Source organism: Dermacentor variabilis, chromosome 2 (genome assembly GCF_050947875.1).
Source record: "Dermacentor variabilis isolate Ectoservices chromosome 2, ASM5094787v1, whole genome shotgun sequence".
Classification (NCBI taxonomy): Eukaryota; Metazoa; Arthropoda; class Arachnida; order Ixodida; family Ixodidae; genus Dermacentor; species Dermacentor variabilis.
In genome coordinates, this window is record NC_134569.1 from 149,387,676 (window position 1) to 149,411,117 (window position 23,442).

At 45.6% G+C, this 23,442-nt stretch overlaps 1 protein-coding gene across 4 annotated transcripts in view; it reads right to left on the reverse strand.

Annotated features, from left to right (window-relative positions):
• LOC142572842 (uncharacterized) overlaps positions 1-23,442 on the reverse strand; it is a 114,005-nt gene that overhangs the window by 18,524 nt on the left and 72,039 nt on the right. For all 4 annotated transcript variants that reach the window (XM_075682237.1, XM_075682235.1, XM_075682234.1 and 1 more), the window contains exons 13-18: positions 19,267-19,534; positions 17,953-18,086; positions 13,014-13,113; positions 7,470-7,595; positions 4,388-4,461; positions 2,313-3,891 (exon numbers count right to left, since the gene is read on the reverse strand). In XM_075682237.1, coding sequence (XP_075538352.1) covers positions 2,313-3,891; positions 4,388-4,461; positions 7,470-7,595; positions 13,014-13,113; positions 17,953-18,086; positions 19,267-19,534 — 2,281 coding nt within the window. The remainder of the gene's footprint in view (positions 1-2,312; positions 3,892-4,387; positions 4,462-7,469; positions 7,596-13,013; positions 13,114-17,952; positions 18,087-19,266; positions 19,535-23,442) is intronic.

Below are 23,442 nucleotides of genomic sequence, written 5' to 3' on the forward strand. Positions count from 1 at the left end.
AACACCATTATCATCATCGACAACCTATTACATGTCCACAACAGGACAAAGGCCTGACTCAGAGTATCTAATTACCGCAGAAAACGGTACCACAGAACACGAGGAACAAACAAAGAGACCGAGACGATCACATTTATTCTGCGCAATCAAGAAATGAACTTTCAGTTGTTAGTGCACCTAGCAATCATCTCGGCTTACTTGATTGTCCCTCGTGTTCTCTGGTGCCGTTTGCTGCCATAATGAACCAACTAGTCCAACAATACGTCTCGATGCAATTACCCCTGTCTTGCTGTAGTTAACACCCATCCTATGCTTTCAAATTTCATTTCATTCCACCACATAGCTTAGGAGTCACTTGCTGGTGCACCTACTGTAATGCCCGCTAACGCCACTACGCGCAGACATTAAAGGTCGGCTCTCTCGGTCGGCCCTAGGAAAGATGACGAAAATAAAGTGGGGCGGCGTGTGCTCGTGGTGTAAGCACAGCACATGCTAGTCCATTCTAAGAGCCTGCTACACTGGTCCTCTTGTCTGGCACGCCGTTGCAACTCCTTGGTTCGCGAAAAGATCACTTTTGCTACGATGCTGCTTACAGTGTCGAATAGCACAGAACCCGGATTTGTGCTAATGGCGATAGCATTACTATATCAAATAAAATATACTCACACTAGAATTTCTCACTGCTCCAGTTAATGCTTTGTGACTGTTCTCAATGTTGAGAAAAGGCTTAGACAACCTCCCTGAGAACGATTTCACCATGTTCAGAGTGCATGTACAGCAGTCCTGCTCGTGCCATATTGACGATGGTTCCTGCTTTTTTCCTGCTGTACTTCTTGGGTTGCAGGCAACATTGAAGGGCGTGCCTAGGAGAATGCCACTGTGGATTTTCCAAAGAATTCTAGGAGAAGACAAGATGAAGGGGGGGGGAGGAAGGGGGGGGTCTCCTCAACCCTACTTTTATTGTAGAACCTATTTCTTCTCACCCCCTTGCCTTTTGATCACGTGGCAAGCAGATTTGCCATGGTACAAACACAACATGCTTCCTTCCACAGTTGCCCTTTGGCCAACTAAGGGTTACTACTACTGGCAGCATGAAACCAGTCTACCTCAAACCATAAGCAGCAATTACAGGGGGGAGCAGTGCGGCATTTTGTTCTGGACACATAGCACACTGCTGTAACTTTATCCCGTAGTAGGATTCACAGTGGTTTCCGAGTAGTATGTTATTATTAAATAAACTACATAGAGCCATCAGCAAGTCTTAGCTTCAGTAAGTCTTTGTGAGCTTTGCAAGAACCTCCTTAAAAAACCTCAGAGACCAATACAATTTTTAATCTGCTCTGAACCACCACTGAATGCACCTTTAGGTTAAAAATTCACAATAACAACAAATCCAAAACAGAAAGCTTCCTTCAGTAGTTAATCTCATTTCAGTTAACTTTGAAGTAACCAGCTGCAGTGCATAATTAAGGGCAAAAGCAAGGACTGAATGTATCTGTTAGCAGCCTTCTTTGGTGGTTATAGGTGCACAAAGGAATGAACCATGCATAAATAAACATCCTACTTTTGATCACAACAATAACTGACTTATTTTGTGTGGTGTAAGTTCAGCTCCCAGGTACGAAAATTGCGCTCTTCCGCAGTTTCAGTTAAATTCTCTGGAATTCATCACCATGCAAAAAGTAGTAGCGTCAGCTTTTTAGATGTCTGAAAGCAGTTATGCTTGGATGGCTGGCTTCAAATATATCAATAGAATTAATTGCCTTGACTCTGTGACAAGCATGCTGTCTTGGCATAGTGTCATTGCCCATAGACGCTGATGTCTCCTGTACCAATGCACGCGAAAATGACCAAAAATATTACCAGCAGAATTTCAGAAAAGCTCCATGTGGTCTACGTGCAACAAGATGGCTTATATTTTATGATTTCGCTTATCTCGAAACTCCTTTTATATTGAAATGTTTTTCAGGTTTTTACAGCTTTGAGTTAACAGGGGTAAGTACTCATTACAAACTAAGTGGGAATACAAAATATGCTCGATGCCTGTTAAGGTTGCGGTTAACAACATGCAACTGGTTTCATCTGCAGAGAAGGGTTCCATCTTTCTTTAAAATTGGTGCATGATAGCTGGGAAACCCAGTATTTAAGATTCAAAAACAATGTGAGGTGCTTCCTAGAGCTGTAATTCCATTACATCTGTGCAAATTTGGTACTACTGAAATGGCAAGTAAACACACACTCGAATAAATATTACATACGAAACACTGCATGCTCCAGAACTTATGATGCCGAATTTGAGAATGAGAACTTGCCTCCTAGATATTCCGCCTCCTCTGTGCTGGACACAGACAGAGGCCGTGTGTTGAGGTGAAACAAGCTACCAGAAGCTGTCGAAGCACTTGCAGCATCAATAGTTGAGCATGTGATTTCCGCCAGTCCTTCAGAATGCACTAACACAGTCTCAGCAGTGCTCACTTCTTCTTCGTCACTATTGACAACAAGCTCACTCACTAGCGGTCCGGCCTCATTACCATCAACACCGTCGTCATCATCGTTATCAAAATTCGGACACGACACTGCTGACGTCACTTCACTGCTTGCTGCGGATGACAAACCATTACCATTCTGCGCAGACGTCACCTCTTCACGCTGAGCACGCAGCAACAAAATGCCAGGTTGCTGTGTTGTGACAGCTGAGCTCACTTCCGCTGGACCATCCTGCTCGGACGACTCAACGGCACTGCTTCTTCGCTCTTCACTACCGGCGACACTGCTCTCGCCGCTCGCACTGTTCGCCAACTCTTGGGCATCAGGAGTTGGCGAGGAGACCACAGCAATCTCTGGCTCGGCTGACGTGACATTGGAACTGCTGCCGCCATTGTCCTCGCCGAAGCAGGAAGGCAGTTGAAAGTGGCCTGTGGAACTACCCTCGCTCGTCTGATCGGGAGAGTTCTGCTCAGGAGCGGATGGTGTTGAACTGGCAGCTGGCAGATGCTGCTCATCAAAGACGGCAGAAGTTGAAGGCATTGGTGCAACTGGGCACGGAGATGCAGACACCGACGTCGAACTGCTCACATCGCAAGCGCGCTTAGCTTTGTGAATGTCCCTCCGACCATGGTCATTCGATGATGAGCTGATTATGGCTGACTGCTCTTCATCGGGGTTGCGGGGGTACACTAGCGCCGCCGAGGAGGAACTCGATATGGAGTCCTGGAGGTCCGTGGGTTCCACAGAGTCCTCCTCGTTAATTGCACCACCAACCACACTGGAGCTTTCTTGGGAACTGTCGTTTGTGTTGTCATCCGAGTTTCCCTCCAAGCTCTGCATCAGGTTCTCCACAGAGTTCTCTGCTGAATCTTCAGCTATGTTCTCCGGAGAGCTCTGGCTCGGGCCGCCATTTCCATTTGAAGTGTTACTCAAATTCTTGCTTGCTTGTCTGCTACTTAGACTGTCACTCATATCTGCATTTGAATTTTCATTAAGACTTTCAACTGCAATAGCACTTGGCAACACCCTTGAAGGTCCATTAGACGTCGACGGTGCTTCACTCATGCTGACAGGTGGCACTGGTTGAACATGAACAATGGGTTGCTGAGGCCCGTTAGGCTGTTGCCCTCCTGTCGAACTTGGTCCAGGAGGCGGCGACTTCGTACTGGGCTTCCATGTTGAACCTATGGCGGACACTTTACTAGGGCCAGGGACGGCTAGATCAGAATTATTAGTCCGCCGCAACAGACTACTTGCTTTCTTTAGAGGCTCTGAAGAGACAAGCTGGGCTGGCTGTGTGGCAACTATTGCTGGCGAATTGGTGGCAGGTCTTTGAGCTTGGGCAGTGTCAGTTGCTTGCACTATGCTGGTAGATGATATGGGAATGGCAGTGGTACCAGAAACCTGTAACAATACGAGACAACAAATGTTGTGAACTTAATTACAACTACTATACTAGCCTAAAGCAGGCAGGCAATACAACAACACAGATATTTTATATACAGGGTGTCCCAGCTAACTTGGACCAAGGTTATAAAAATGCCCACAAGCTCTAGACCGATCGTACCGACTTCATAGTAGCCGTAGTCGTATGTACTTACGGCCAGCATTTCTTTCATCACGAAGTATTACTTAATTACTTTTAATTATTGCACTTTTTAATTATTGCTTGAATCGCAAACATATCAATTACCAAGTTTTAGGGCCCCTTAAATAACCTCCTGCTGTACTTCTATCTATGCGCTGAATCCGTTACTACATAGCAATACTTCACATAATGCTGTTATGCTGTTTTTGGCAGAATGTCTAAGTGATAACTCATAGTAGTGTACAAGAATTGCAGCATGATAGAAGTGATGAAACAGATCACGCAAATGTAAATACAAGAACTGTACTCTACCATCAGACCCAGCCGTTCAGCAACTCCACAAGCCACAACACCATTGCTGGCACCGGGAACGTCCTTCCCATCATCTGTAAGAGCATGGTGAAAATGAACTGCTTACACCAGAACCAATAGCAAATGCCACAAACCTTAACCATTTAACTCTTCCATGCTGAACACAGCAGACAAAGATGTGCAAAAGCACTGGAAGGTTGCTGGTTAGTACAATATATATATAGTTTTAGCATACACTGAAGCGAAACGAAGAAAAAAACATTGCTTCCACCAAGCTTAAAGGGGTCCTAAAACACTTTTCTAATCATAGAATGGCCTCACTATTAAAGGTAGTTACCTCATGTATCATATAGAAGTTATACGTAGCTACTGCACCAATGAGATGCTTTCTCTCTTCTTTCGTCTCCACTAGTATGCTGGAATCTACACAGGGACATGGCAAGGGGGCAAGGCTCTGCCCAAAAGCTGAGTTCCTCACCGGTGAAAGGGCTTGTCGCGGCATCCCATGGAGGCCGCAGCATCTACTCTACACAGCATGCCGCTGCTATCCCGAAGGCCATGCAACTATGTGCAGCTGTCATGTGTAGACTGGCAGTGGAAAGATGAAAAGCTTTTTCTGTCTTTTTGAGTGTAGATCTACATTTTTCATTTATTTATCTCAAAATTAGCAATAATAGTATTACTGAGAATGTTATCACAATCTTCAAATCAGTCAATACTCTCTGGCAGGCTTCGCTGCTTGTGATGACGATATTGCAAAGGCGAGAGCTAGTGATTTTTCAGTTTTTGACACGAGATTGTAAATTCCCAGCTGTATGCAGTGCAATAACATCTGGCTTACATGTACACAGGAGTCTTTTCTAAAGATCAGCAATGTTTTCTCACTATGTTTAAAAAGTGTTTCAGACCCCTTTAAGAGTAACAAAGTGGAATTACTTTGTCAACTCTCTTGTCAGAAATTTTCACGGAACTACCATGATTCACGTAGGTTGACTGGAGCACAAGAGATTTGTGTAAAAAGAGAGAAACTGGATCATAACTGGGCACTGTTTCTTGCATAGTGTAATCAACAAGACATTATCCCTACTGTAAATTGAACTGGTTTCACAAAGCCAACACACTCCACAAGTACTCCGCAATTTCAAGGTCTCTCCCACTAACATGGCTTTGCTGACCAAAGCTGTGCATTTCAATTATAATATGTTCATGGCATAACAGTCCCAAGTCACTTGCATGTCAGTGAGACAAACCCAGCAATACCTCTGTTATTACACATGATACATCACATTTCCAATTTCAGGACAACATAAAAGCCTTAAAATATTATACAGAAACCATCAAAGATGTCCGTCAAAGTAAGCGAATATCATTCTTAATGTGCTGAATTATCTGTGAAAGTCGTTAGCACAATGTTTCTTCCCATTTGTCTACGACCATGGCGTCTACATGTCATTGCCGAGGCCCTGTGTGTATTGGCATGTTTGTTCTTCTTCCTTGGCAATAATGGCGGCGTCCCATTGACCCCAAGCCTCACGCATTCACGCCTTTCCAATTTCTGTTCATTTTCTGCTACAGTCATTGCAGCATCATGCTGGGTCACTGCTTTGCTGACCTACAAGGTTCACTAAATTATGGCGCAATGCCGGCACCTCTCCTACTAACCAGCAAGATCCGGAGAAAATGGCACCTTTCCCTCTCCTCAACTGACCTAATTTCTGTCTGCTGGCTCAGCCTCTATGGCACCCCTCTGTTTCTCCATACGGTGCTACCCTCTCCTTATTCTACCAGAGGAGAAAGTTTAGCCTCCCACCACGAAAACGGGGAAAAGAGCCAAAGAAAGCTATTCACTTTAAAAGGGGCCCACAGCAGCTATTATGAAAGGTGTAGGATGTCTATGATGCTAAGAACCACCCCCTAACAAACTTTTTTTTCAACAAAACATTTAGAATTCACCTTTTGCAAACAGTTATCAACAACCGAATCTTGACCCTGCCACATCCTAGCAGTTGTCCCTTCATTTTTTATCATTTCTACTGCACTACTGCTATGGAGATACGGCTGCAGCACGGCTGGTGTTACTGTGGCGATGCACCCCTAGGGGCATTCACTTAGTGGCGCTTGTGGCAGGCGTCAAGACTTGACCACCGAGTATTGGAAATACTGCGGGATCGCAGCATGCAGCTCCTGTAAGCATGGAACACAGAGCTTAGCCACTGTACACTCATGAAGAAAGCTTCCGATTTCATGCGCCCGAGCACCCAGCAACAGCTACACTAGTTCGAGAGCTGCTCACCAACTCTTGCCTGAGAAGGAGTGTGTAATAAAGTTTCTGTAAAAGGCTGCCCCAGTTGGTGTCTCCTGGACACTGGAGCCCCCGTAAGCTCGGTCAAAGACAACAGCACATAAAGCTACGCTGCTGTAGTCATGCAGAAAAAGGCCCACCATACCACGCCCATAATCATACCCGAGTTTGAGGTGCAGCCTAAACCCGTGATAACTAAGTTCCACGGCAACGAAATGTATTCGTGTTCTCGGCAAACATCCATAAGGATTCAATGCATTTCATGCCTCTCGACAACAAAATGTTACTGAACTGCAATCTTGCAACAAAATTTGCTGGAATGTAACCCTGCATATTACCTACTCGCACAAAGCTACCAAACTTCAAAAAGTGCTCAAATGTCTTTGCTTTGCACTTAAATTGCATAAAATACCATGCATAATACTTGCATGGGAACCACAATTTTTGTTTACAAAACTAAACAAGGCCCAGAAGCGATCATGTATGTGCCGGAAACACGTCATGGCTGCCATCTTATTTGTTTGACCATTTGAAATGTCATGCATGTTGCAGCGACATGTGATGATGGTTTTTGCACATCTAGGGCAGTGCATAATGTGCGACTCGGTGAGAAAAGTGCAGCAAAAAACAGAATAATCTCTGTCCCATCTACGCAGACTTGTTAGTGGCACTTCAGATGGCAGCCAAGCATCCGAACATGATTGAGTCATGTCCGCGCATGCGCGTCCCTTGCTTCAAGAATACTGGTTTCGTTGCCATCGCCAACGCTGTTCCACTCACCAGAGCCCGGCCGTTTCCTGTGAGGGCTGTGAGGCCTGTCAAATCTGTTTTCAGGTGCTGGCGTTGGCGACGTGCCGCCACTGTTTGCACTTTTTAGTTTTGGTTGTTCAGCTGAGGACGATGTACCTGAACACAGCAGAAGAAAGCATTGAAAGAGTGACCCCTTCAGTCCAACATCCATGCTACTTTATTTCTGCAACGAAAACCTGTCTTTGTCACACTTGGTGTCCATACCACCCACATTCTGTTTATGCTTCAAAGCTCTGATGCTTCAATTCACCACTCTTGGTGCCTTGCACAAGACCCTTGTTATTTTGCTCAATACCTTCTTTACTGATGGTTATAAACAGAGCAGAATAGCCCTTGTTCCTTCATGTAGTACCATGGCACAAAAGGCAGTTGTAAAGAAGCAGAAACATTAATGAGGCTGAACTGTGCATAAATGTTTTATGCACCCTTCTTTAGCTTCCATCATGTTCTGGATGTGGTTACATTCGCAAATTTGAAGTGCTACCTGACTAACTTCTTTTTTTGGCCAGCAACAAAATGACTTCTTGAGAGAAGCTACAAGGTCTGCAGTCAACAAAAATCACTTGCGATCACCTGTCATTATATACCATAGCTTGCATTAATTTTCACTTCAGTGTGCATCATAGCACCAGTTACCTCCAAAACAGTTAAAAAGCACATTTGGTGACCCCTGCATCGATTATCACAAGGATTTGATGTGCATAACAAAGGCAAAAATTTCACATAATAACGACGTTGAATGAAAAAAGAGAAACTTGGCAAGAATAGTGTCCCTGTATATGCTCCCAAAGGAAGCAGAGTTGCATGTACATCTGCCATCTTGTTCTAATGCTATCAGGTAAAACAACTCATCATGCGCGCAGGAGCCGAACTTGGAACACCATCTAGTAGTAGTCTAGAAACGCAGCTGCCATGCTGCATTTGCTGCCTACTTTAGGCACATTAAGTCTGTCTATTTATCCTCTTACACCCTCATGATACTGTTTCTTCAACTAAACCACCGTTAACTGGATTTAATCATGATATGCATTGCTAGTTTGGGCCACTAAGTATGTGCTCGCGGTCATGCATGTCTATCATTGTTTTGTCATGCATGCATGTCATACATTTAACTTTTTTTTCAATTCACATAGCCTAAGGGTCCTTTACGGGCATTACACAGGGGGTTAAAAAGAACCCAATAAAGTGATCATATTGCATAACACAGTGAAAAATCAGAAAAGCATAAACAAACATGCGCTCAGGAAAACAGGGAACATATGTCATTCTTGTCATGTCACATGTGTCATGTGATCTCATTACATTTCTTGTCATTCATGCCACGTGACGCATGTCATGGCATATGTGGTTATGTCACGACATGTCACGTCATGGAATACAGTCGAACCCACTTACAATGATATTCAAGTGTGTCGGGATGCGCGACTCCTGTAATCCGGCTTCGCCGCGTGGCCTGGCGCCCGCTGCGGCCGGAGTGGTTGAGGCGCAGTACGAGAGATGGCGCGGGTGTTGCGCTGCTAACGCCGCCGACAGGCGGGGTTAAGGCACATTCACACCGAAAGCGGAGCGTCTAAGCGGACAAGCGGATTTTCAAAGCGGCGAGGTGGCGAGTGCCCGCGCCTGTTCAGACCGGCCGCGTTGTCTGGCTATCCGCGCCGCCGGAAGGCGGGGCATCTCGCAATTTCTTTAGCAATTTCAAGGACTTGCCGCCATCTCGCGGCACTTTGGGTTTGTGCGCGCACTTTCAATATTTTTTTTCTTCGTGGGTCGGTGCGCTCCCGTCCGCTATCTACTTCTGCAAAATGAGCTCAGACGAATAAGACGAGATCGTTGGCATTTTACTCGCCACTTGTCTAGTCGATTTTCAAGATTTGTTACAGCGCAACACAAGACAAGGACAAAAGAAGGTATAAAGCGACGACACGGCGCCGTGTCGTCGTTTTATACCTCCTTTTGTCCTCGTCTTGTGTTGCATTGTAACAAACCTTACTATGAATCCCAACCAACTGGCCCAACTTGCCGTTTTGACGCTTTTGAATAACAGAAGCGAAAATCCCAGAGAGAGACATTCGTTTACATTTATTCACCAGTGCTTCCGCAGTGTCGGGTTCTGATTGGCTGCGGCCAGAGCGGCCAACTTATCCGCGCGGAAAAAATCGGTCCGAGCGCGATCCGGCCAAGCGGCCGCGTATTTACCGCAAAGCGGAAAATCCGCGGCCGCTTGGCCGGATCCGCTTGTCCGCTCCGCCTTCGGTGTGAACGTGCCTTTACTCCGGCGCCGAGAGACAAGGCGCTTGCTCTTGGATTCGGGACAGCAAGCGGTACGGACGTGCCGTGCCGCGCGTGCGCCGGTCAATGCTTCTGCGAGACCGTCTCGCGTGGCCGCCTTCGAGCACGCCACCGTTCGCGTGACCGTACGCGCGAACGACCAGGCGTTGGGATCCAGCATGGGGCGAACATATTCGCTCGCTATCCGGTCGCGGTGAGTCGGACTTCTAGATTTGTCGCGTGCCCATCGGCATGTTTTGTGGATAGCAACTCGGCTAGCAGGCATTGATCTATGAAAGGTGCAATAAATGCCCTTGTGATTGTTCGTATGACTGTATTGTCGTTCCTTTGTCCCAAGAGCAGGGAGGAGAACCCCACAAGTGGCATGAAAATTCCATTCTTATTAGCCCCAAGAACGACCTACAGGGACGCTGTGAGCGCTGCTCGCTTGACGTCAGGGCACGGACTCGCACCTGTCATCTGCTGCAGTTCGGGCGGTGTCCGGGTGCCTTCTGCAGTGTTTCTATATGTGCACTCTCATTCGCTATGCTTGTATACTTATCACGGTCGTCTCAAATATTTTATTGTGACAGCAATCATACGGACACTCCAGGAGCATTTCTGCCGTCATCCTCACACATTCCAGCGTGTGAGGGTGAGCCGGCAAACACGGTTCAATCTCGTGTGCACAAGTGAGAAACGCAGTCCAGATGCGTGCCCTCCCCTGTCGCACGAGGCAGTGGGATAGGCGAGGGAGGAGGGCCGTTCATCTCCGGCGGCTGCTAGGGTGCCTCAATGACGTCCTCACCCGCTGCTCCTTACAGAGTGGAGGCAATCATGGCATTTACTATGGCGTTAGCCACGTGAATCGCGGATGCCGTAATAGATGCCTTTAATGGATGCCATAGGTAAGTGTTGCCGGCGCTCGTGTGTCTCGAAAGCGATCTGCAATGTTTGCAAAATGCGCGTAGTGCTGATAGCGTCGTATGCGCTGTGCTTGCGACGTTTCGTTCGCGTTGAAGCGCAAAATACATGAAGGTCAATTCGCTTGCTGCTGCCACGATTCTTCCCTCCAGAATTTTTACGGTGAGTTTCCGCACTCATCGAGCGAGATGTGTTCATGTTTACCTGTGCACAAATGACACTGTGTCAGTTAATTTAGTTAAAACATGTTTGCTGGCTAGTTGGTTTGAATCCATAATAGAATGTGTAAGCATGACTGAACAAGGATGTAGAAAGAAGCAGACACATAAAGAGCTGTCTCTGTGTGTCTGTTTCTTTCTACGTCCTCGTTGAGTCATGCTTACACATTCTATCATTGTTAATTCAGTTAGTAAGCAAATGTTTAATAGTTTATGCGGCCGATAAAACTACTATCTTTACTTCGTACAGCTATCTACTAATTTGCTATCGCAATTGGTGCTTCACCTTTAGGGCGGTACTGTGAAATTTTTTTTTTATGGCGTCTTCGTTCACGAAAATTTATTCAAAGAGCTCATTTCCTAGACAATATATTTCTCAAGGGTAACGCTACAGTGTCAGCTGAAGGAGCTCAGAGCAGCCCACTGTGGGTTTTTCATGCACAGATCTGCACTCTGCAGCGGTAACTCACGTGAGTAATAAAACCATAAATGCAGAAGCCTAGCACATAAGAATCCAGTTAGGATATCATGGTAGTACCTGCCGTATGCAACAAGCATCTCATAAACGTTGGCAATATATGAATTCAACAACAAAATTTGGGGATGGCAGAGCTATCCTAAAAAAACTGTAATGGTGGGGCAGCCAGTGCCCCTCCCCATCACCTTCCTCCATCTGGCTGCTAATTGTGTTATCTCATTTAACAGCTTAATTCTGCTTCCTGCATGCTCTGATTGCGTATAACAAGCTGTGGCTGTCGGCATTCAAGAATGGCACTGCTATAACAACTGCAAAGAGGGATCGGGGACGGCAAGCAATATGCGAGCTCTGCCGAGGCATCGCTTTAGTTACCTCAAAAGGGGCCTTTTATAAAATGCGAGAGGGTTGCCGCAGGAGCCTGTCAGCTTGAGAGATCCAGAAGAAATGCTAGGGCGAGATCACTGCAGGCATCTCTCCACGTACTTCGCACTGGTTTGCACAAGAAAACCCCATGTTTGTCAGCTGTGCTTGCTTCGGGCGAAGCTTCTCCTTCTCCAAAGCATCCAGGTGCTTGTGAAAACGAAGCTCCAAAGGGATTGAACTATCTGCACGGCTTCCTGCGAAGACAACGTTGAAGCAGCCTGCCCTACTGCGTTGCCACTGCTGTCATCACCGTTGCTATCCGATGCAAGTATGTTCACAATGATTGCCTCATTGATTTGAAGCACTTCATTTCCAAATCTATAGCAATGTGCTTTATTTTCACCGGCAACGTAGTGCACTGCTGATGATCAGCGGGGGGTTCAGCCATCTTCCGTTTTGGCGATGTCAAGCGAGGCTGAGAAACCATGTGGCCAGGATCGACTTCGATGCAACCAACAAAGATGAGCACAAGTGACTGAATCTGTTGGCCTAATTGCGCAGAATGAGAGGCCAGAGAGCAACCTGGGAGCAGTGCAGTTGGTGTGGTCAATCCATGTTTCAGTGGGTGGCGTGGCATAGAGTTATGGGCGCAGCCTATTTGTGTTCAGAAGGGTGGAAGGGTGATGGGAGAGATGCGTGCAAGGTTGGGAAATGAGCGCATGGAGGCCGTTGGAGTGGTGGGCCATCGTGCAGCGGCTCTAATTTCTCTTTTTCTTTTGTCTTTTCAAGGATTTCACATTTCATTACCTTTTGGCACGGACAACCAGCAGCCAGACTTCATCGTTATTACTGATATTGTGGCATGGGGCACTGTACTAAGCGGGTTATTTCACCATGGAAAGCATACAGATAATGACGGTGCAGCAGCTTCTCATTGTTTTAACTTATATATTGTTAAAATCAGTATCATTATAAGTGGGTTGGACAGTACATGACATCACGTGTCAATCATGTCATGTCATGCGTGTTTCAAAAGCAGCGGATTGAAATCTTGATGGCATTGACGGTAACGAAAAGTCGGTGTTGTGTCTATGAGATTGGCTTCTCTGCAGAGTGGCAGAACCTTTGATGTCATTTTAGACCACATGATGTCACTCGGCTAGTAGCAGCACGAGCGGCGAAAGGTAGGCACAACTCTGCACCCCTTGGGAGCATTTTACAGGCACATTAGGAAAAACAGGCTTTTTGCTAGTAAACACTCACTTGGCAAAACTTTCTGGCTTGCTGGTTCTTTGGTTGTAGTTTGACCATTCTGGGAAGTTTCAGCACGATTACTTTCTGTTGAAGGTGATGTTGAAACGACCTGGAATGAAGCCAACAGGTGGTGTAAGACACTGTAGCAAACAGCGAGACAACAACACAAAGAATTAACTGAAAAAAAGAACATCAAATTATGCGCAAAATTATTTTCTTCGGCTGTGAATAATATCAAGATGAAAGGTAGTGCCAATGCCACAGGATAAAAAACAAGAGGCACATGGACACACCAAGCATTCTACGTGGTCTAGTCATACCCGTGCCACAGGGGTACAGAAAATGGCATTAACTTCCTAATACCTTATTATATAATGTGATTTGCGTGGTGACACACGAGCAAATCAAATGGCATTAGACTTAATGCCATTCGTTATTTAATGCGTTCGCCAGCACTAATTCGATTGAAATATGCATACTCTCGATGCCGTAGCTTTGCAAGCCACAGTGTCGAGAATATGCATTTCTCAGTGTAAGTAAGGTATTTGAAATGTTTAAACCTGTTAGAAAACATTTATATACAACTTTAAAGTACAATCGGCACTTTTACGAGAAGAAACCTTTTCATTTATACTAAACAGTCTTTGAGAACACAAGGATTTTTGCAGCTAGCAAAGCTGCACAAGAGGTTAGCAACCTGTGAAGCAGACGAAAGTCACTTGGGGATGGGTTTTATTTGTTGCACGGTAGTCTTTCGTCATGCACAGGCTGTTCACATGCAGTCTTTGTGCTTACGGATTCCACGTGATAAAACGAACTTCCTCAGGTCGGCATTGCGACGGTCTCGCTGCAGCAGGCGCCGTTTTGTTTCTGGGCTTTGGATTTGACATACATTGGCCACAGTTGCTATGGTCTATTCTAAAAGACAGCAAGAAACTCAAGCTAACCGTGCATAGTATACATAGTCTTATATTTCACTGTTTATTACGACAGTTTAAACTTGTAAATGCATATTAATTTTTTAATTCATACCCTAACATTGCTCACTTCAGGAGACACTGTCATCGACATCATCAGGTCAAATGTCATTAAATTTGGATGTGTGACAGCTCTGTTGAAAAAAATGTCTTAACTTATATCCTTAAGCCTTAACTTAAGGCCTTAACGACTGAATGCCATTTTCTGTACCCGTATGGCACGGGTATCACTTATAGTCGATAGATTACCTTTTGTCATCATTTTCTCAAGCCAGTCGTCGAGGATTTTGTCTGGTGCTTACTCCACACGAAGTGCTCTGTGTGCACCCATGTACCTTTCTTTTGTTGTTGCTTGTGGCTTTACTGAAACTGCAATTAAATGCTGGTTTGCTGGTTTGATCTGTCTGTCCACCCATCCTGTCTGTTACACAGTTGTTGTTAAAAAGAAATTGTGGGGTTTTATGTGCCAAAACCACTTTCTGATTATGAGCCACATCGTAGCGGAGGACTCTGGAAATTTCGACCACCTGGGGTTCTTTAACATGCACCAAAATCTAAGTACACAGGCAGTCGTTGTTGTCACTATCAACATGCTGTTGTTGTTGCATCCTCGTCAGGCCACCTCCTCTACCTTTTTAACCTCACCCTTGACATGTAATGAAGAAAAACAAAACTTTGCCTACCACATGCATTGAAAATCGAACACATGCCCCTGTATGAATGTGTAGCTGAAAGCGAGGTGTGCTAACTACAGTTGAGCCACTTATGATGGCCCACTCTTAAAGTGAGCATTCCTTTGTTGTGAATAAAGCTGACCCAATTGTCAAAATATACATTGTTTCAATGCTGTCATGTTACTGGTTCAACAAACCTCCTTAAGCATGGCTGAATGATCATACAAATGCACAGCATTGGTACAACACTGGTTCGCCTACTGCAGTGCCCATGCATGTCGGCGTGATTCACGATAAAGGTGGCCAAGCAAGGTGCAGGCTCCTCTCCCAAGCCCCCTTTCAGATGGACTAGTGCTTTACTGCGCCTCCTTCAGTCAAGCTATCATTTCCTGGTGGCAGCGCTTGCTGGCCATGAGTAGTGATGGCATATGTGAGGGTTTCTTGGAGGGTATGGCCCTTACATGGCTAAACATTGAGGGAGATACTGCGAAATATGGAAAGGGCCTCACTAAGTATTGCACTGATCAGTGGCATAGGCATAGTGAGGTTTCAGGGGTTTTAAACTCCCCCCCACTCCACCCCCCCAAAATTTTCTGATGAATCCTCTCCTCTCTCTTCCCACAGAACAGAACGGAGAACCTCTCCTGTAACAAATCTCTGGCTACACCACTGGCATGGATCATCACTCACCTAACTTGGTTAGGGCACCTTTGTGCACGCGTAGCACATGTACATGTATGTGAAGGCTACCCTACTCTCTCTACCACTATCATTACCAAGTCGAGATGCACCATCATCATCATCAACAAGTGCAGCCCTTCGTTTTCAATTTCTGGTGGTAAATATACATACAGGGCCAACCAAGGCTGATGTCAAGTGTGTTTAGTGGGTTTAGAATCAGCTGCGTTCTATTGTATTCATGGTTTACTCATTAATTAAGAGAAAATCAGACATCCACCAGTTCGTAGCAATTGCTACAAAGGAAACCCACGGGTTCCTCGAAAGAAAAGCCTCACAGTTGAAGAAAAATTCGTCTTGGTCCGGGACTTGAACCTGGGACCACCGCCTTTCCAGGGCAGCCGCTCTACCATCTGAGCTAACGAGGCGGCCAGCAATTGCTACGAACTGGTGGATGTCTGATTTTCTCTTAATTAATCACTTCTCTTCACCTTGCAGGTTTCCGCAGAACTATTATGTCAATGGTTTACTCAATATGGCTGACAGGAGGCTGGTCGTGCCCAATCATGCCTGGATCGACCAAAAACCCACCACGGTAGCGCAGTAGCTATGGCGTTGGGCTGTGAGCTCAAAATCGTGAGTTCGATCTCGGCTGCTGCGGCCACATTTCAATGGGGGCGAAATGCAAAAATGCCCGTTTACTTAAATTCAGGTGCCCGTTAAAGAACTCTAGCCGGTTAAAATGACTCTGGAGTCCCCCGCTACAGTGTGCCACATAGCAGTTTCGGCATGTAAAACCCCAGAATTTAATCAACCAAGAAGGAACTCTGCTTCTACACAGGACCAGTCCAGCAGTGAGAGTGCGTGCATTGCAAAGAAGTTGTTGTCCTGGAGAAGATTCCAGTGTCTGCTGCAACAGCCTGCAGCTGTCTACGGTAAACGAGTTCAGGGCTGGTGAAACAGCCGAGGTCGGTCAGATTTTCAAGGATTTGGATACACAGGAATGGAGACTTTTAGAGTACGGTCCTGGAATTGGAAGAGAGTGTTGCGCATGCAATACCGCTGCTGCCAAAAAAGCCATCATACAATAAAGTCCAAATATGAAAACAATAAGTGAAATTTTGCCCTTCACTGTCAGTACGAATTCTGAGCATTAATACTGTTGACTTCTGTTAACTTGACCCTGACGAAACTGGCCAAATCGATCAAATTATCCAGTAAGTAGAATTACAGAAGAGGCAGAAGGAATGCCCCAACACTTCTACTTCACTTGACAGTACTCATCCGATTCTAATGCATTCCCAAACTCAAGGTACAACCAGTTTTTAATGAGTTGAAAGTAGGAAACAGTGTGCATCGAAATCTACCACGCATCAGATTTTATAGCAAAAAAAAAAACAGCCCTCTGCATTTGATATTCTTCATTTCTGGAATGGCTCGTCAACAACCACAAACAGGATGGTGGCCCAGACTTCCACTAACCCCTATGACAGTTCGTCCTGTGACACATGCAAGTACTCGAAATGCTGAAAACATGTGACCCAATTCTAATGTGGCTGGCTTAGCATGTAAAATATCCCCAAACTCCATTTGCGGCTCGCGCATTTACAGTGGTGACAATTCTATTTCATTGGGTCTCCAAAAGGTATACAGCCGTTATATATTAAAGGTCTCTAGTCCCCCTTTTGCTTTCTCTCTCATTCTTTGCCACCCAAGAAAATTCCTGCCTGTAACAGCTAATAAACAAACACATATACAACAGTTGCAGCTCAAACAGGTTAGCGTAGCCAGCTTATTTGCACTTGTATCTGTGACAGTCCCCACGCATTTCTTGGCCCATTTAGAGTGTAACAGGCAAGACACTGTGCTCTCCTCCTCGCTGACTTCGGCTCATGGCCTACGAAATTACACCAGTGCCAGTGCAATCTCGGAGGGCATGACCGGAGGGAGAGGGAGAAGTGAATGCACAGCCTGGGCGTGATCCCCGAGGTCATGCTGGGGAGACCTCGGAGGCCATGCCCAGCTGCGCCTGCCTGCAAGGCACGTCGCGCAGTAGAAGTGAATGCACCAACCTTTCATACCGCCACATGTAGCCACGCAGTGTGGCATGGCATGGCTCACCCTACCTGGCAAGCGCTAGAGAGAGGTCGGTGGAGAAGTGCAATAGTGAGCCGTTGCTTGTGCACAGGTGCGCAGCTACGTGCGGCGGTGAGAAAGACTAGCGTTGCTCGAATGCATATTCAACATGGGGGCACGAAAGTTTCGAACTACCGGGCCAAATGAGTGCCGTACCCTATGGAAAAAGTGATGTAGTTAGTGAGCAATGGTCGGGTCCTTTCTTGGCCTCAGAGACGAATCTAGTTCGTTATATCCATTGGCAGGAGAATTTCATTCCATCAAAACGAGGTTTTAAATACATAGATCTCTATGAGAATTTCATGGCCAATTTCCCTTTACTTCGTTATATCCATTATTTCGTTATAGTGAGGTTCAAGTGTATTTGTTCCGAGCGCACTCTGTGTTCCCGGTAAGAATGGATATCTAGGTCGTTGCATGTGCCAGCTGCTTAACTGCCCACTTAAAGAATGTTGCAAGCAAGGATGCTGTTTGTGTTCGCACCTCAAGCTGTAGTCCAGGCTGGGCGACCAGTTCCACTTCGTGGCAAACGACATGGTCCTGAAGCAGGCACGGGGCCTCCTCCACAACTACACCCGGGGTGGTCTCCCCTAAGTTCACTTCCTCACTGTCCACCACTGCAACAACAAGCAAAAACAGCACACTGTGTAACTCATGCTGAAAAACACCCTTCTGCAAGGCTTTGATGGAATTTTGGTTCTTGCAGGCCACCTTTTAGATGCAGTAGGTAGAAGAAAAGTGGATCCGAAATTTTTGCCAGTCACAACCATACAAAGAAGCAGACACTGAAGCTGGCTATTCTGCACTGTGTGCCGTCTGACGTGCCTTCCATGTCCATGTCGTTCTGACTGCGCTACAACAAATAACAAGATAACTTATCAGCAAGCCGATATAGCTACCCTCATCGCATATGCAGTCTTCATATTTCGGCTGCAGTGAAGTCGTCATATTAGTGCAGTGAGACCCTCATGCTACCCGTGCTTAATGTCAACTTCTGAAGAAATGATGCATGTAATTGCTTGTAATCGTGCATAAGTGGTGCCTGCTCCTAGCCATAGTCTTGCCCCAAACACAGCAGCAAGCACCAACTCGAAAAGCCTGCTCCTGAAGGAAGCCTCAAATGCGATTAGTGAAGGCGAAATGAAATTTGTATTGTGAACTTCAATCTTAGTGCTAGCTTAGTTAGTCCATCGTGGAGCATGTGCTGTAACTATGTGTAAACGTCCTCTCTGAATATATTTCTAATGGTGTAAAAGCCGACACCACAAATTTTTTAGAAGCTGCAGTCACTTTCGTACATAGCATTATAGCATTCTAACAGGCATGGGCGTAGTCTACTTTCTTGTCCTGCATCTCGCGCTGTTAGCATACTGTGAATCTGTACCAAGAAGCTTAAATCAATGTGCCGCAGTACATAGAGCGGGGTTGCAGCCCCACGGCAAACATGAAATAACTACACTTGTTTGTCAAACAAGTACACAAACAAGTAACAAACAAGTGACAAACAAGTACACTTGTTTGTCTAATAACAAAATAGACCGCTAGAATTCTGTATTAGTAGTGGCAAGCATAAAGTAGGAAGCTATTATAACTATCAGCCAATCTCTTTGACATGCATGTGCTTCTACTTGCTTCATGACATTATCTTAAAGTGGGGCTGAGAATCTCCCAGATCACCAAAAACCCATGCAACTAGAGCAGATGTTTACAAGAGTGCCAACAGCGCTATAGTGGCATCTGACTTGTAGAGCTGATGGGGTTAAGCAGAAAGGAACTTTGCTGGAGATATCAACTCACACAGGTGGCCATCGTCTAGTATCACAGCATTGTCGTCCAAGGGCACAGTGTCAATCGCCACTTCGACCTCGGCTGGTGGCACAGCGTCTTCACCGACTACCAGAAGTGGGGGTGGCCGCCCACTGTCGCCCTCGTCTTGGAGGATGCCTGCGGCCTGCATCAACTCAGCCAGAAGGCTACTGTTGTTGCCCCCACTGCCCCCGCTGCTTCCGGAAGCAGAGCCGCCACTGCTGCTGCTGCTGTTAGCATCTAAGGACTGCTCAGGTGGCTGAAACGGGAAATGATAAAGCAGGCATTTTAAGTGACAGAAAGTTTAACAGTGACGCATTCCACTCATTCTTGGACTACTTAGCAAATCAACAACGGTGAACAAACACAAAGAACTAAATCACTGATACAGACTCTGAGCATGACGTGGCCCACTGGCACCAAATCATTACGAGCAGAAGTTGTACCTTCAGCTGTTTGCTGCACGATTCAGCCCCATTAAGCCAAGCCGTTTCATCCATGGACTGAATTATCTGTTTGGTGCATTGTTTCAACCCGTCTTAAGGGACATCACACAAGGCCACATGTAATGATAAAACAATAATCCAACAAGCAAACCACGAATCACAACATTATACCTGCATAATACAGTAGAATCTTAGTCATACATCCTCGAAAAAAATCACGAGAAAAAAACGTACTAACCAGGAAAATGTACAATCCGAAGCAACTAAACAAATTTTACAGACTCAACTATTGTTGACATCTATGTAATGCGAAGCGTCGAGCGGATTGTTGCGGCACGAGACGCCGACCTGTGTCGAGCTGGTGGTGTTCCAATGGCCCGAGACGCGTTTTGTTGTTTCCTTGCGTGGTGTTTTAAGAGGGTGATATGAAACCAAACCGAAATTGGGCTGGTGGGCGACACCGGGTGCCGCGGAAGTGAAACGTGATGCCTACATCATGCCGCCTGCAGCAAGGAATGGTGGCGCCTTTGGATTATCGCCTACTAAAAGCATGCAGTACGTTACCAATGGGCCTACGCACCAAGCGCTGTGAAGGTGAAGATGCTTATTGCAATAGGTTTGGCGTCGATAGCTGTGAATGCGGCATGCAATGACCCGGGTGGCGATTTGCTGGCACCAGAATAAGAAACTGTGCGCGCCGTCACTTCCACGTGAGACGGGTGGCTATATATCGTTCTCAACTGCGTGCGCATAGCGCCTTTTCTTGTTCACACAGGATCTAGTGGCCGGGAAAAGCACACGATCGCAAACTGCAGCAGGGAACAGTGGCGCGCTTTGGTTATCGCCTATTAACGCTTTCAGGGTAGATTTTTTTCACCATATGCGACCACTCAGGTTTGATTTTTTTTATTGCAGATTTAAATTCTTCAGAGAGACCTGTTTCGAAAAAAAATGTACCGTAATTTTTCTAGGGTGACTGTAAAGTGAGAAAAAAATATTTTGTGTTGGTTTATATGTACTGTTTATTCATGAATAACAATAAAAAAAGTGAATGAACTTATAAGAATGAAAAATTTGATGCATTGTTGTACAGTAAAAGCTCGTTAATTCGAACCGCAAGGGGAAGCCGATTCAGTTCGAATTAACGAAAGTTCGAACTAACGAAAGTGAAGGAGAGCAACAGTACACTGCGATTTGGAAGCAGTAGGGCATGTCAGAAATTTGGCGTGTCAGAAAGTGATGGCGTGTGCCGCGGGCACACGCCATCTTCAAGTCGAAGCTCTGGGTCCGACTGTGCCAGACCACCGATGTCCACCGAAACGAACGTTAGCCGAGGCTTAACAGTATCACAATGATTCGCGACGGCCGATACCTCCTAAGCTGAAAACAGAGGTGCACAACCGATGAAGACTGCCGAGACAAAGACGCTGAACATGTGAAGGTGGCGAAGGCCCTGATTCGTTGGTTCTTGATTGCAAGCGCAGCTGCGACGTACTTGATTCGCTGTGTTTTGGCGCTTGCCGTGCCATCTCGGCAAAACATTTGCAGCTGTACAAGATTTGCAAAGCCTCTGAGATTCACAACGGCCAAGAAGTCTTGGAGATTACGTAGAACGGAGAGGCGGCAGCCGCCACTGCCTTCTGGCTGACCCCGCGTCGGTTAGATTTTTTTCCGATTTTGCCATCTCTCGCCGTTCTCTCCGTTTCGGAGACAATATAGCCTTGTGTGTAGGCAGTAGGCGCTTTTCTCTGGCCGTGTGCCAGGTGAGCGTAGTTCGAATTATCCGTGAGGGAACCTTCTCGCGTTCGAATTAACGGACTTTTTTATACATAGATTTCTGTGGAGCTTGGACGGACCAAATCGTACAGTTCGAATTATCCATAAATTCGAATTATTGAAGTTCGAATTAACGAGCTTTCACTGTATGCATTGTTCAAGGCTTAGAAAATGCACACACGAGAATATTTCGTAAGTCTCAAATGTTCCTGCTCTTACACCAATATTTACGTTCATGGCGTAATCTAACTGCGTAGGTGAGCGCACTCAAGAAAACTGTGCGGTTGTGTGCCCATCAAAAAAGCGAAACATGTGACAAACTTCTACAAATCTTCATCTTATCGCCAACCAGAGGCGATTAGTTTTCGCGAGTCTCAAAAAAAAAGGGGGGGGAGGGGGAAGTATTCTGTTTTTTTTTCCTGTCACGCAATATGGGGGGGTCGACTTACATTCGAGTTGACTTACAATCATGTAAATACAGTACTAGCTCTAAAACAGACCATGCAACGAAAACCGAGAGAGGGAGGCACGAGGAAAAAATTCCCCGTATTCCCGCATAGTGGCAGCACCATGCCAGGAAAGCAAAAAAATTAAAAATTGGTGCGCTTTTTAAACGTACAGATGGCGCTGTAAATATATGGCATCAACCATTTTGGACTTGTTCGCGGCACTGTATATTTACGTCAGTGACCCTTAAAGGGCTAAAAGCGTGCACTACACTTCCGACGGCACCACATGCTGTGAAACGGATAGGCGAAGATGGTTATCACAATACGATTGGCGGTGATAGCAGTGAATGATGTGTGCGACGACCCCAGAGATTTCCTGGTACTGAAATGAGAAACTGGGAGCGCTAGCGTCTTCGCGAGAGACGGGCGGGCGAGTGTTGCGGTGAAGCTGCCAGGGTGAGCAGCTATGTACTGTTCTGGATCGCGTGAGCTTCGCACATTTTTTGTTTACATGGCATCTAGCGGCCAGAAAACATATCATACGATCACAGTTTGGCGATGTACTGAACATTGGTGCCAAAAAATCTTGTTTCCCAGGAATGTATGAACTGGTAAAAATTGAGTGTAACTCAATTGGGTCATTTTTTCTGTTCTCGATTGCAAATGTTAACGCAGGGAAAACATATGTAATGGGAAAGTATCAATGAGGTTCTGCTGTATATACCTAGTTGATGGTGATGATATATGAAGTTTTTTGGCACAACGGCACATGATGACCAAAGGGTGCCAAACAATGGTATGAAATAGCCAACAATGTAGTCAATCATATATAGTTGGTTAATAGATATCCTTAAAGCACATAGACCCACTAACACAACAGCAGTTTTATAACACAGACAACCACATGTATTGATAAAACAATAATACAACAACTAAACAATGAATCACAACATAAAGCAGTAGACTTCCATCAATTCGACTCCAGTTAAATAGATTTTTCGTTTAATTCAATTCCGACTGAAGGTCCCCGCTTGCAAACATGCATTTCTATGAGCCCAAACTTTCATTATTTCCATCCTAAAATTGGCTTTCGCAAAAGTAATTTGAACTTGACCAGTTAGCACGCACATGCCTGATCCCTATGGCGACCCCAATAGCAACCCCTTTGCTTGCAGCATCTGTCTCGCCATAGCTTAGGGAATAGTAAATGTGATAAACAAATGTCATTTCCCAGTCGAAAACATATTTTCAGCCTGCTGTAGGATTTTCAAGCAACAATGGTAGCTCTCAATGTCTGATTACGATATTTACCCAATTCTAAAGTGCACCTTCGCCCAACCCCCTCAAGAAAATTGAACCAAAAGCAGCATTTGTGGTGTTCGTATGCATTGCCACATAAAACAAATGAATTGCAGCAAAACTGACTTTAGAAAACTGGATGCCAGTGTACAAAACATATTAGACCCTCGCCTATTTTTCTTGTGAAAAACTCGGGT